The 14,689-nt window shown below is 47.5% G+C and overlaps 1 protein-coding gene and 1 non-coding gene across 7 annotated transcripts in view; one reads left to right on the top strand and one right to left on the bottom strand.

Annotated features, from left to right (window-relative positions):
- Positions 1-14,689, top strand: part of VWA3A (von Willebrand factor A domain containing 3A) — a 56,267-nt gene that overhangs the window by 31,573 nt on the left and 10,005 nt on the right. For all 6 annotated transcript variants that reach the window (XM_070362416.1, XM_070362413.1, XM_070362412.1 and 3 more), the window contains 9 exons: positions 200-319; positions 5,550-5,624; positions 5,846-5,990; positions 6,413-6,608; positions 8,116-8,186; positions 11,022-11,174; positions 12,628-12,715; positions 13,396-13,506; positions 14,069-14,166. In XM_070362416.1, the coding sequence (XP_070218517.1) occupies positions 200-319; positions 5,550-5,624; positions 5,846-5,990; positions 6,413-6,608; positions 8,116-8,186; positions 11,022-11,174; positions 12,628-12,715; positions 13,396-13,506; positions 14,069-14,166 (1,057 nt within the window). The remainder of the gene's footprint in view (positions 1-199; positions 320-5,549; positions 5,625-5,845; positions 5,991-6,412; positions 6,609-8,115; positions 8,187-11,021; positions 11,175-12,627; positions 12,716-13,395; positions 13,507-14,068; positions 14,167-14,689) is intronic.
- LOC138985664 (U6 spliceosomal RNA) lies at positions 3,600-3,707 on the bottom strand. The gene has a single exon (XR_011462709.1). It is a non-coding gene; the product is annotated as a U6 spliceosomal RNA (small nuclear RNA).

Raw genomic sequence — 14,689 nt, 5'->3', positions numbered from 1 at the left:
GATAGACCCTCCTGCAGAGAAGGTTCCATGACCCCTCAGGCTACTGCCTATGTTGACCTCAAACCACGGAGAAGATTTGGCCAGGGGTGAATTTGGCTTGCAGAACTCCCCTGGAAAAAACGTTAAATAGTAAAATGGAACAGAATAAACATTATCTGAGAGATTCGGTTCTCCTCTTAAAGCTTGTGTTTCTTTTTAGGGTGGTTATACTGCTCGATATCTCCGTGACCAATTCCATGTACATTATTCATATCCAGCACTCCCTGCGACGCCTGCTGGAGGAGCAGCTGTCCAACAAGGACTGCTTCAACATCATTGCGTACGCAGCGGCTTCTCCTGGTGGGGAGGTTGTGGGCACTAGGCCGCCATCGCCAGGCTGAGGCTTCTGGCAGGACCACAGATGTATGGGCAGCTGGCCTCCTAGGAAGGCTGTCCGTTTATCTCATTTGAACCATCTTGTTTGGGGCATTGAATAATTAAATGGTTGTAGGACAGTCCCCCTGGGCTGAAGGTGATAAGCGGCCCCAAAACACACTGTTTGATCAGCCAGGATAAAGTAACTCAGCCCGTCGCCCCATTTGGCTCCCAAGCTGATAAACACAAAAGAGAAAAAGACGGGTCCCCAGGCTTGGCTCCTACCTCAGTTCTAGCAAGCCATGATATTTTAAACATTCAGAATTCCAATTATAAATTTTAATTGTACACAGATCTATCAATATTATTATTATATATAATTATATGTTATATAAATTATATAGAGCTATATAGAATTAAATTATACCTTTATATATAAAACTACATGGTTCCATTATATATATAAAACTATGTATTTAAGTTATATATAAGTAGGTGTGCGTGCTGCATGTTAAATAGCTTCAGTTGTGTCTGACTCTTTGAGACCCTATGGACCCCATGGACTGTAACCCACCAGGCTTCTCTGTCCATGGGCTTCTCCAGGCAAGAATACTGGAATGGGTCCCCATTTCCTTCTCTAAGGGATCTTCCTGATCCCAGAATCAAACCCATGTCTCTTATGTCTCCTGCAATGGCAGTTGGGTTTTTTTAACCACTAGAACACCTGGGAAGCCCTTATATAAGTATATATAATATAAATTAATACTATATAGCTATATATTTAAATTATGTATTTTATACATAATTATGTATATAAATTTTAACTATAAGTAAATTTAAAGTAAAGTATAATAATATGTAGTATGTTTTACTACATATGTTTAAATTATATATGACTATATATAATAGTATAAATATTTAAGTTATAGGTCTATCTACATAGTTACTTATATTTTTATCTATAAAGTATATATAATTTAAATATATGTAGTTATATATAATATTTTTTACATAACTTCACATCATATAGGGAGTGTTCTAAACCTAATAAGTCAGCAGTTAATATTATATATTAAACTGTACCAGAGCCTAGTCATTCCCTAATAAATTCTACAGAAAAATGCTTAGAGAAGCATTTTGGACAATATTTTCATTCACTCATCCCATTCATTCATTTAACAAACTTTTATTGAAAGGCTGCCATGTACTGTAGGTATGCTAGGCATTAGGGATATAGAAGTTAACACACATGATACCTGTCCTTAAGGAACTTATGACCTAGTAGTAGGAAGCAGGAATGTTAAAATATGAATCCTATTAAATGTTTTCTGAAGAAATAAGTAGAAGGCAGGATATGGGACTGCAAGTCCCATATCGACTCAAAGGTGGAGTCAGTCCATTCACCTGGGAAGAGTGAGGTCAGGAAATCTTAGCTGAGTCTTGACAAAGAGCAGGTGTTTCCCAGCACACAGAAGAGACAGGGAATGTGGAGAATGGCCTTCTGGTGCAGGGAGCAGCATGAGCAGAGCACAGAGGTGTGATGTCACACACACAGAGGTGTGTCACACAACCTTGGGGGACCTGCAGTGTGAGTAGTTGAGTGTGAACAAAGGGTGAGAAGGAGAACCGGATGGCCCAGAAACGAAAGGAAACACCTGCTGATGGAGGCTTTAAGCAGGAGCTTTTATACTATAGGACATATAGGTACTGAAGGATTTTAAGCAAGATAATAATCTTGAGACACTTGAGTTACAAGGTGAAGGACAGGCTGAAGGGATGCAATACTGGAGGGGAGACCTGAGCCAAGGCAGTGGGAATGAAAGACAGGGTGGCCTGTGAAGGGTGCACAGAGTTGCATAAGCAGAATGTAGTCACTGCTTGGCTGTAGGGGACGAGGGAATGGTGAAGAGGTGTGCCAGGTGGAGCAGAGTTTGGAAGACAGACATAGTCTGAGATCCTTAAGAGTTTGGAGATTCTCCTGGTTGGAACTCTAGCCATCAGCATAAGTTGAAGACAGGAGGGCATGCATTGCACCTGTGGAGACACGATGCTGGAGAGATGCCAACCAAGGAGAGAATTTGGGAGAAGCTGCCATTTGGATGGCAGAGAAAGGGAACCACCTAAGAAACAAGAGGAGCAGTCCAAGAGGCAGGAGGAAAACCTGGAGAGAAAGGTGTTTTCCCCTTTCCCAAGGGAAGGAGGATCTTGGAAAGAAACAGAGTTAGGGCCTGCAGAAGCAAAGTAGGAAGAAGAAGAAAGAAGGAATTCACCGAATCTGGCAATAGAGCTCCCTGATTGGAAAGCAATGAGACATAATGGTTTTGCAATTCAGTTCAGCAAACATTTAAAAGATTGATAGTACCCAATGCTGATGATAATTTGGTGAAAAGGGCACTCCTGGAAAGTATTGTTGGAAATGCAATTTGGTACAGCTCTTGTATTAAATTTTTTTAAATTGGAAGTATAGTTGATTTGGTGCTTCCCTGGTAGCTCAGCTGGTAAAGAGTTTGCCTGCAATGCAGGAGACCCGTTTGATTTCTGGGTCAGGAAGATCCCCTGGAGAAGGGATAGGCTACCCACTCCAGTATTCTTGGGCTTCCCTGGTGGCTCAGGCAGTAAAGAATCTGCCTGCAGTGCTGGAGACCTGGGTTCAATCCCTGGATCGGGAAGTTCCCCTGAAAGAAGGCATGGCAACCCACTCCAGTATTCTTGCCTGGAGAATCTCCATGGACAGAGGAGTCTGGTGGGCTACAGTCCACGAGGTTGCAAAGAGTCGGACACGACTGAGCAACTAAGCACAGCAGCATAGTTGATTTGGGCTTCCCAGGTGGCTCCGTGGTAAAAATTCCACCTGCCAATGCAGGAGGCACAAGAAATGTGTGTTTGGACCCTTGTCAAGAAGATTCCCTGGAGGAGGAAATGGCAACCCACTCCAGTATTCTTGCCTGGAGAATCCCATGGACAGAGGGGCCTGGCAGGCTCTAGTCCAGGGTGGCAAAAAATCAGACACAACAGAGCACACACACACATAGTTGATTTACAATGTAACGTGAGTTTCAGGTGTACAGCAAAGTGATTTAGTTATATTCTTCCCCCCCCCTCTATATATATACATACATTGTTTTTCAGATTCATTTCCCTTCTAAGTTATTACAAAATATTGAGTATAGTTCCCTGTGCTAAACAGTAGGTCAACAAGACAATAGGTCTTGTTGATTATTTGTTTTCTGTATAATAATGTGTATATGTTAATCCCAAGTGCCTAATATTTTGTGTATCATCTTCACACAGGGGCCATGCTAATCTTCTCTGTATGGTTCCAATTTTAGTATATGTGCTACTGAAACAAGCACTGAATCAGTATGGTCTTTGTTCCTTCAATTAAACCTTTATGAAATATCCAAAGGAAATATTAAGATGACTGTGCAAAGATAGCCTTGAAGGGATTTTCAATGCAGCGTTCTGATAATTGTCAAACCTGGAGAAAAACAAGAGGGAATTGGTAAAATAAACCTGACTGTAGAATTCTATGCAACTATTCAAAAGAATGTGAGAGAGTTACGTGAGTACATTTAGAAAACTTCCTCAGTAAGTCCAAATGAAAGGAAATAAATAGGATAGGTTATATAATTACATTTCTTGTATTTTGCTGGAAAACTTTTTTTTAATTATTGTGTAAAGTGAAAAAATAACCATGTTAAGCTGGTGCTCACCCTCTTTCTCAGTACCCCCAGGTTTCCAAACTCTCTTCACAAACTTGCAGTTTCTATCCATTAGGCTGTAACACTGATTTATGGTAGAAAACAAGGTCACCAGGGTGGGAAGAAAGGCTATAATTCCACTTCTGTCAATATATCTTTATCTAACAATTTTTAATCCAAAAGAATATAGAACAAAGAGTTAACAGAAATTTGGAGGGAGGGATAAAACTGAAGGAATTTTCACTCTCTGTATATTGTTAGAATTTTTATTCAACTATAATAGAGGATTTATTATCCAACTATAATAAGAGATATTTCCATGGGATTAGGAAAAGGAGGTCATCATTAATATTTGCCAGAGAACTGCCCAGGGTGGAAGCTTGACTGCAGAGGGTTGAGAAGCAGATAATGAGGAAGTGGTAGTAACATTGTTTTTCCAGGGAGCCTGTCTGTGAAGGAGAAAAGGAAAGACAGAGGAGTGGCTGGCAGAGTGGACCCTGGTGGAATGATAGCTAAGAGAGGCAGAGGGGACGAGGGAAGTAGATTTAGGAGTGGGCGTGGGAGGGAGGTCAGCACAGGGCAGCATCTCAGACAGGTTGGCGGTGGTCAAGTCAAGAACCCAGGAGGAGGAATTGCTCTCGAACCAGAGAGGGGACGGCTTTTCCTTGATAAAGGAGATAAATCTTCTTCTCAAAGATTTAAATTCTGTCTCATAGAGAGAATGAGCTGATGCATATAAAAGAGAAACTGTAATACAGGTGGAGAGTGAAAGCTTTGAGAATGAATCTGTGCTCTTTGTGACCCCATGGACTGTAGCCTACCAGGCTCCTCCGTCCATGGGATTTTCCAGGCAAAGGTACAGGAGTGGGTTGCCATCTCCTTCTCCAGGAGATCTTCCCAACCCAGGGATCAACCTGGGTCTCCCGCATTGCAGGCAGACGCTTTACCATCTGAGATACCTGAGAAGCCCTGAATCCATGCTAGGGGAGCCATAAAGGGAGCAGTGACTCCTTCCCTGGAGGTGGGGAAGTTCACACAGGGGAGGGAGTACCTTCCTCAGGGGAGAGGTCTGGCTAAACCGGTCCTGGCGGGTTGACACTGAGGGCCCCTGCTCTGCTCCCACCATAAATATGCTGGGACGTGTCCTGACCAGCAAGGAGCTCGTGGGTGACATCCTAACATTTTGGGGATGTAACCAGAATTTTGGGCTCCCCTGGTGGCTCAGCTGGTAAAGAATCCTCCCGCAATGTGGGAGACCTGGGTTCAGTCCCTGAGTTGGGAAGATCCCCTGGAGAAGGAAACAGCTACCCACTCCAGTATTCTGGCCTAAAGAATTCCATGGACTGTATAGTCCATGGGGTTGCAAAGAGTCGGACATGACTGGGCAACTTTCACTTTCAACCAGAATTTTGCCCCCTTAAAATCCTGGGAAGCCCAGTGAGCTGGGGCACATATCTCCCCACTAAGAACAAGCCCTCTTTCCCTCCCTCCAAGGTTCGGAAGCACCATCGAAAGCTGGAGGCCCGAGATGGTTGCCGCCAGCCACAGCAACTTACAAAGCGCCTGGCGGTAGGTGACCTGCTGGTCTGACAGCAGCCTCCCTGGTGCTACTTTTTCTGGCCCCCTCCCTCCCCCAGAAAGTAGCTCTCTCTAGAACCTTTGCCCTCCGACAGATGGCACAGACGTGAATCGGGAAACATCCGCCTTCCATCCCCCACCCTCCCCTCTGGGGCCTGGCAGCACCGCCCCCCGCCCCCCCACCGCCTCAGCATGGCCTCCCTGCCTCCCAGGTGGGTCCTGAACCTGCAGTGTCAGGGCAGCAGGAACGTCCTCAGCGCCCTGCGGAAGGCTGTGGAGGTGGACTTCAAGGACAAAGAAGAACAGCAGTCACAGGGCATCTACCTCTTCACGGGGGGCATCCCTGACCAGGACATGGTGGGTGAGCCTCGTCACGTCCTCCTTTATCCTCTAGGACTCCCACATCTTCCCCTGGGTGGACGCCTAGTGACCAGTTTCTCCAGCATGATTTTCCCATCTAGACTTTCTCACCTGGAGATGTTGTTCAAATGCAGAGGTGGTTAGACCTGCCTCCCAGGGGCCTGAGAATCTGCATTTCTAATGAGCTCCCAGGGGATTAGAGGCTGCCGGTCTAAGATCTCAGGCCCAGCTCCCCGCCAAGATCTATGAAGATAGTAAGAGAAATGGTGACCCAGGCTCTTCCGTCTTTCCCTCCTCAGTGCCACGTACTAGACCCGGTACACAGTAGGTCCACAAGAAAGAGACTGGGCTGAACTGACCCGAGACCAGCAGCTGGAAAAGCCCTCAGGCCTGGGCCCCTCCTCCCTCTCTGCCCACAGGCCATGCTCAGCGCCTACATGGCCGAGGCCTGCGGGGGCTGCGACTTCCATCTGAACGTGTGTCTCTTCTATGTGGGTGAGTCACAGACGGACACCATGCCCCCTGCCTGCTATGCCAGCCGCACGGACACGGCCGCCGCCTACAGGGAGGTCACCCGGGCTGCTGGTGGGCGCTTCCACTGGTTTGGAGACACAGGTGAGCGAGTGGTGCCGGTCCCTCCACCTCTGTCTTTGCAGACGGTAGTCTTGGTACCGACATAGCTCTCTATGCCATAAACATAGGGATAGGGTAGCGGTGGGGAGGGAGGCGAAAAAGGGAGGGGATATTTGCATAATTATCACTGACTCATGTTGTTGTACAGTAGAAACTAACACAGCATTCATTGTAAAGCAATTATGCTCCAATTAAAAATTTTTTAAATACATAATAAGGTCCATCTCGTCAAGGCTATGGTTTTTCCAGTGGTCATGTGTAGATGTGAGAGTTGGACTGTGAAGAAAGCTGAGCGCTGAAGAACTGATGCTTTTGAACTGTGGTGTTGGAGAAGACTCTTGAGAGTCCCTTGCACTGCAAGGAGATCCAACCAGTCCATTCTAAAGGAGATCACTCCTGGGTGTTCATTGGAAGGACTGATGCTGAAGCTGAAACTCCAATTCTTTGGCCACCTCATGCGAAGAGTTGATTCATTGGAAAACACCCTGATGCTGGGAGGGCAGGAGGAGAAGGGGATGACAGAGGATGAGATGGCTGGATGGCATCACCGACTTGATAGACATGAGTTTGAGTGAACTCCGGGAGATGGTGATGGACAGGGAGGCCCGGCATGCTGCAATTCATGGGGTCACAAAGAGTCGGACACGACTGACCAACTGAACTGAACTGAACTGATTAAGTAAATTATGGTTTAGGTGATATGCAGGCAAGGCAAAATTGTGACGTGATTCAGGAGGGATCAAAGCTTGGGACACAAGACTGATCTCTCTGATTTACAAATGAAGAAATGACTCTCAGGGACATGAGTGGCATAGCTGGGGCTGGAACTCATGAAAAGTGCCAGGCACATACATTTAAGTTATTATTGGTGATTATTATTGATAATAGCAAGCATTTATAAAATAGTTATTATATGCTAAACTCGGTTTTAAGTGTTTTAAACATGTTGTGATTCATTTCTCACAATAACCCTATGAAATGGGTTATGATTATTACCCCATTTTGCAGCTAGTGAAGCTGAGACACAGAACCCAGAGCACAGAGGTAGTAAGTAAGGAACCAGGAGCTGAACCCAGAGTCTTACTTCTTAGGCATCACACTCTAGTCCCACTCAAATGAGTTATATTTGAGATGTTACTACAGACATTATTCACTGCAGACATTAGCTACTTTAAGTAACCTCAAGGTGGATCTTATTTACTGGAGGAGCGGGACCTTTCCCTGACCTACTCTTCTGTGGGTGAGAGCTCTTGGCTGGGTGCCAGGGTGCTGGGTCCCAAGCTGGCTCCACTCTTGGTACCCTCACTGTACCCGCCCATCTCCTTTACCACCAGATAGTGTGGGGTAGGGGCTGGTCAGCTCAGCCTATTAACACCCCAGCCTGCCCCCTGGGCTGAGGTCACCTCCACGTGGCCCTTGCGTTTAGAGATATGGACACTTGCCAGAATCTGTACCCCTCCCCCACATTCATGACGTGCTTTGTTTCCAGGTATTTATGAAAGTGATGATATCAATGCCATCACGTCTGAGATGGAAAAGGCTCTCAACTACTCCCAAAAGGTATGCCTTACGTATGGGACAATCAATGACTACACTGGCTTCTGTTAGAGTCCTGGGGCTGTCATTAAAGGACCACAAAAGAGGTGGCTTAAAATGACAGATATTTATTCCCTCACAGTTCCAGAGGCTAGAGCCTAAAATCAAGATGTCTAAAGAGCCATGACCCATGTCCCCAAAGACTCTGAGTAGAATCTCTCTTTACCTTTTCGTAGCTTCTGGTGGTGACTGCTCTTAAAGAAATGAAATTTCACTGGATGCTTGTTAAAAATGGCAAGGAAGATACTGTTCAAGATGACTGCAATCAGGGGAGAGAGGTTGAACTCAACTGTGATTATACAGCAAAGATAGCTGGGGATTTATAACCAATGAGCAGAGTGAGAGAGTTAGTGGAATGAAAGTTACTAAGATGAAGTTGATTAAATGTCAAGGGTAGAGAGATTCTTGCTAAACAAGCTTAACAGGATTCTTTGCTAAAACTAGGTTCAACAGTTCAGTTCAGTTCAGTTGCTCAGTTGTGTCCGACTCTTTGCGACCCCATGAACCGCAGCACGCCAGGCCTCCCTGTCTCCATCACCAACTCCCAGAGTTTACTCAAACTCATATCCACTGAGTCAGTGATGCCATCCAACCATCTCATCCTCTGTCGTCCCCTTCTCCTCCCACCTTCAATCTTTCCCAGCATCAGGGTCTTTTCAAATGAGTGAGCTCTTCGCATCAGGTGGCCAAAGTATTGAGTTTTCAGCTTCAACATCAGTCCTTCCAATGAATATTCAGGACTGATTTCCTTTTGGTTGGACTGGTTGGATCTCCTTGCAGTCCAAGGGACTCTCAAGAGTCTTCTCCAACACCACAGTTCAAAAGCATCAATTCTTGGGCACTCAAGCTTTCTTTATAGTCCATCACTCACATCCATACATGACCACTGGAAAAACCATAGCTTTGACTAGACGAACCTTTGTTGGCACACTAATGTCTCTGCTTTTTAATATGCTGTCTAGGTTTGTCATAACTTTTCTTCCAAGGAGCAAGTGTCTTTTAATTTCATGGCTGCAATCACCATCTGCAGTGTTTTTGGAGGAGTCAAAATCCAGTCAAGAAGAGGGCTCAGAGGAGCATGACCAAAGTTTGGTCAAGTAGGGCATCCTTATCACCAGCACTCCTTCGCATTCCTTGGCTTGTGGCAGCCTCACTCTAATTTCTGCCTCCATCTCCACATGGCTCTCCTCCCTCTGTGTGTGTGTCTGTGTCTCTTTTCTTCCAAGGACATCAGTCATATTGGATTAAGGGCCCACCCTTCCAGTACAGCCTCATTAACTTACATCTTAATTACATCTACAAAGGCCATGTTTCCAAGTGAGGTCACGTTGACGGGTACCGGGAGTTTGGACCATGTCTTTTGGAGGACACAACTCCCCCCACATCAGCTTTCCACCTTTGTGCTGATCCACAGACACCAAAGGCTTCCAGTGAAATGTGAGGGTTTCCTATAAGTCACTGGTTTCGGGTCTGTGTGCTCTGCATCCTGGCCTGTACACCCTTGAGCAGATCAAGCTCATTCCCAAATTTGCCTTTGCACCTGCTATTTCCTCTGCCAGCTGTTCCCCTCCCAGGCCATCCGTATTATTCAGGGTTCACTAGAGTGTCACCTCCTCAGAGAAGGAGTTGAGCAGTTCAAGGTGAGGTGAGAGAGGGACCAGATCGCATCAGGAACAATGAGAATGGAAACAAAGGAACAAACCTGAGATCATGTTTTTAAGGAAGAATTGACCAAACTTGTGGCTGATTGAATACATGGGGTGAGAAAGAAGAAGAAATCCTGGGGTGACTTGCTGGGGGACCTGGTAGACAGTGGTGCCATAGACCCAGAGAGAGAAATCAAGACAGGGTTCAGAGAGGCTAGAACAAAGGTGAGTCTGTGGGACTTGTGAGATAATAAGTGGGGGCATCCTTCTGGCAGGTGGATAAAGATGAGGGCCAGACATAGAGGTGCGGGCAGTTGAAGCCAGGAGATGGACAGAGCATGTAGGTGACTCACATTTCAAGTTCCACCATTGCCAAAACTGCCTGTCTCCCCAACTACGTTGTGAGCTCCTGGGAGGGTGGGGCCATGGATTGGCAGACCTGTGGCTCCCCGAAATGTGTCTGAGCTTTCCACCCTGAAAGGGCCCCTCTTTTGGTGTTTTGAAAAAACTGCTTCTCAGGTGTGCATTAGTCCTGCTCCCTCATTTGATAAACTTGTTCCCAAGGTGTTAATGGGCAATACTGGTTTAATCCACCCTTATATGGTGTTATTTACATTCGAGTGGTGCTTTCTAGTGCTTTGATTGAGACTAATTATTGAAGAATCTTTCAGGCAGTTGAGAACTAGGTAGGCAAAGGAGCCAAGTATTACACCACCATTCTGCAGGCCCCCAGGGTTGGCCATGGGCACAGGGTCCACATATGGAGCGAAACTGGCTTTGGGACAAGGTCCACCTGAGAATGAATGGAAGATCCACTGTATACTTATAGTAGCCTTGGGCAAGTCCTTTAAGTTCGTAAGATTTACTTCCTCACCTGTAAAATGGGATAAGATGGCACTTACCCTGCCTGTGTAGTCACACACCTTGTGGACAAGAGGGTTTGAGACCCCCAGGCACGAACTAGCCCACTAACTAGCCTGATACATCCCAGGACCTCTGTACTTATTATTAGTAGGTTTGAGAATAGAACTCTCAAAGAAAAATCCAGGGGCCCCAGTGGCCTCAGCATCTCCTGCTCTGTGTGTGTGTGTGTGTGTGTGTGTACACACTCCCTGTGGGGAGGCACCTGGCTGACTCCCCATCCCCACTGCAGTGTGCCTTACTCGTGTCCTCCCTGAAGAACCACTCTGGAAAAGAACAGCAAAGCGTGGCCCTCCTGAAAGAGAAGCCGAATGTGCTCAAGCCGAGAAGCCAGCCCAGGAAGTTCTGTCCTTCCAGGCCCACAGCACCCTCCGTGGCCAGAATGGTTTGACTCCCCCCGCCCCCACCCCAATAACACACAGAGGATTTTGTTTCCACCTTGTCTCATGGTCTTTCCTAGATCGTGAAGTGGCCTGGGCCAGGTCCCCAGATCCCAGGGCCAGTGGATGCGGGGGTAACGTCTTCAGTGGTCAGTGGCCCAGCCTCCAAGAGGGAGGAGACCCCCGGGGCCTGCTTCTCAGCTCTGGCCACCCCGTCCACTCCAGCTTTGGCTCTGCCTGGTTGTCCCCACCTCGTGGTACTAAGGGTTCCGTGGAACTGGCACCCATTATTACACGTGCTGGTTACAAGGCAGGAAGGCTCATTTGGAGGGTCTCTCAGGGGCAAAGGAATAAGGGTGGTGTGGCATCTAATGGGCTCTTGCTGCTTCAGCTCAAGGCTTACAGGGGCCTGATTGGACCTGGGTCTTCCGCAGGATTGATCCTTGTTCACAGCCCATCAAAATCTGTCCTGCATAAAGTGTCCACCATAGCAACACAGGGGGCGTCTGGGGTGTGCCTGGGGGAAGACCCCAGATTCCTCAGCACTTGTGAGCAGCAGCCGCAGTAAGGTGTGTGAACTCTTTAGCATTTCACCAGCTGACAGACTCTGGTGAACCCAGCTCACTCCCTTCCCGAGGCTGCACTCTCGAGAGGTTCTGTCCACACGGGTACTGGTGGAGTCGGGAGCCAGCACCTTCTCATCTTCCCAAATTCTGAGGTGAAACCCCAGGGTCTCGGAGTCTGCCGGTTGGGCCTTCAGTGTGAGGGGGTTTGGGTTGCACCAGGGCCCCTAATGGGCCTCCTGAAACGAGGGAGGGGGCTCTGGGTAGGTGATGGGTGTCAACTGGTCCCGGGCCTGGGTGACTTCGTGCAACTGTCGCCACGTTCCAGTTGTGCCCAGTAATGAAGGAACCCCTCCCTTAAAGCTGAGGTGCCCGACATGGCAGAGAAATTACTGAGTGGTTGCTGGTCATTCTGGAGGCCCAGAAATCCCAGTCCAGTAGGAAGAGGGGCAAGTAATTGATGAAGAAGGTTCAGGCAAATCCCCACAGCTGTCCTAGCAAGCTCTCTATCTCTGGCCATGTTTCATGGCTTGTGGGGTCTCAGTTCCCTGAACAGGGATTGAACCCAGGCCACAGCAATGACAGCTCCAAGTCCTAACCACTTGATCACCAGGTAACTTCCATAGGCCCTCTCTCATAACACACACACACACACACGCATTTACCCATTCATATATATGCACACACACACACATGCACACACACATATTTTTCACTTCAAACACCAGGGTCCTCTCTGTATCTGCTGCAGGAGAGGGCTGAGCATATGAGAAACCTTCTTCCTCAGGCCTCTCCATGCAAAGGCTCCTACTTGACATATTGGGGCTGGGGTGATGGGGGGTACTGCCCACCACAGACAACAGGCCTCTGATGGGAAAGGCTGCCTGTTTTCTAGAGCATTAAAGATGACCCTGACAGAGAGAAGAGCCCCTTGAAAGCTCTGCCATGGCGTCCACTCAGTGGCAAAGCAGGCATCCCCCCAGGTAAGGCCTGGCCACGGGATGGGAGGGGCGGGCAAACACGGCTGAGACATGGATGAGTGATGGCAGTCACTAAAGTGATCAGTGACCGTGCACCTGCCCTCTGCTAAGATTGTCCCCTTTAAAGCTCGTAACCATCCATCCTATACAGCAAGGAGTCTATTAGTTCCTCTGTTTTACTGATGAAGAAATTCAGGCTCAGAGCGACTAAGGAGAGTGTCCAGTGCCAGCCGATCATGACAAGGCACTGGTATTTTTATGAAAGTATTCAGCTCATAGAACCTAAGACCATGCGTCTCACTTCTAACATCAGAAACAGAGCAGAGCAGTTCAGAGCAGAGTTCTGGAGTTCCGGAGTCAGCAAGACCTGGGTAGAGTCTTTGCTCTGCTTCTCACTGACTGAGTCCCTTGTGCCTCATCTGTAAACTGGGGGACTGTGAGGATAAAACCAGACAGGGACCGGGAGGCACCTTGCACCAAGCCTGGTAAGTAATAGCAGCTCTAGCTTTGCTGATCCCAGTGAGGCCAGAGTCAAGTCATCCCAAAGGACCTCAAAGCCACCTTGGAGCCCCAGTTCTGAGGGCAGAACATAGCTGAAGTTGACAAGTCTCTAAGCCAAGCTGCATAGCTTCACTGCATAAACCCTCAAGGCTGCTCCAGACAACAGGCCAAATGTCCTCTAGCTGCAGCCCCGCCAGTGAAGGAAAGGACTACCGAGCGGAGGAAGAAGACCCAATCAAGGGATGCAGAAATAGCTCTCTCACTGTTCTACACAGAGACAGGGAATAACGTGGGTGAGTTGACGGCTACACAGATGTCTGGACAGCCCCTTGCCCCTTAAGACCTGCAAGGTGATCAGGCCCCGTGGGAGGGTTACCCCTCCAGGACACAGACAGCAGTGCCCCCAGAGCAGGCCTATCCTCAAACCACTCAGATCTCCCAACCCAAGGAAGTGAGCTCGCAAAGTCTTGACACAAAGCAGTAGAATGGGAAGAGGTGATGTCAGTATTCCCCCAGGTCCCTGGGTACAGCGCTTTGGCTCTGTTCACGAGGGGCAGTGTCCTCAGACTGACTGGGAAGGAAGTGGGCATGAGTCCCCCAAGTCAGCAGGATTGATAACTGTGGAAAGGCACAGGTCCCAGTAGCAACTCATTGAGAAGCATGGGGGTGGGGTGGGGTGGGGTTTGGGTAGGGGGACCCAGAAGACCTCCCTAGATCCCCCCAAGAGTCCCTCCTATCTCTCAGCAAGTTGCACCTAAGGAATGTTACAACTGACTTGACTGACAGAAACTGACATGGAAAAGGGAGGAGAGGGTAAGAGAATTGCACAAGATAACTCTGCTCTCTTTCTCCCAGGCTCGGTATACAAGAAGTACCCTCAAGGAAGGGGCCTAAGAAGGACTAGATCGTCTATTGAGTTGCCCAGAAAGGATACAGTCTGCTCCAGCCAAGAGGTATTACGCTGTTTGTACCAGCACGTGCCTCCCAAGCAATCATTCCTTCCGTTATATCTGGGAAGGTGGACATACTTGGAATTGAGACCAAATCTGCTTAGAATGACTGTGTCAAGTGTCAGGATAAGGATTAAAGAGAACTACGTGGGAACCTGAGTCTGCCACTTCCTAGCTGGGTGACCTTGAGCTAGTCACTCAATCTCAGTGTCTTCATTTATAAAATGAAGACTCTTGTACTTAATAGGATTGCTGATTAATTGAAGTATATTTTGTGTAAAGTCCTCAGTGGTATCAGATCCTTTTGGATGCAAGTACCAGAAACCCCCCTTCTTGTTCGGATCCAAAGATAGGAATATCTTTTCTTCTGGCAACCAGTGAGTCAGTCTGAGCTTGGTTCTGATTGGTCCAGTCCTGGAAGCCATACTCTGATTGCTTTAACCCTGATCATTCTTGTATCTCTTATTGTGATATCTTAATTGATGTAAACTTGAGACCAATCAGGGTTTCCATTCAAGTTTCATGG

This window comes from Bos mutus, chromosome 25, assembly GCF_027580195.1.
Source record: "Bos mutus isolate GX-2022 chromosome 25, NWIPB_WYAK_1.1, whole genome shotgun sequence".
In the NCBI taxonomy this organism is placed as follows: domain Eukaryota; kingdom Metazoa; phylum Chordata; class Mammalia; order Artiodactyla; family Bovidae; genus Bos; species Bos mutus.
The sequence above is the reverse complement of the archived record's forward strand: the minus strand, read 5'-3'. Positions and strand labels throughout refer to the sequence as shown.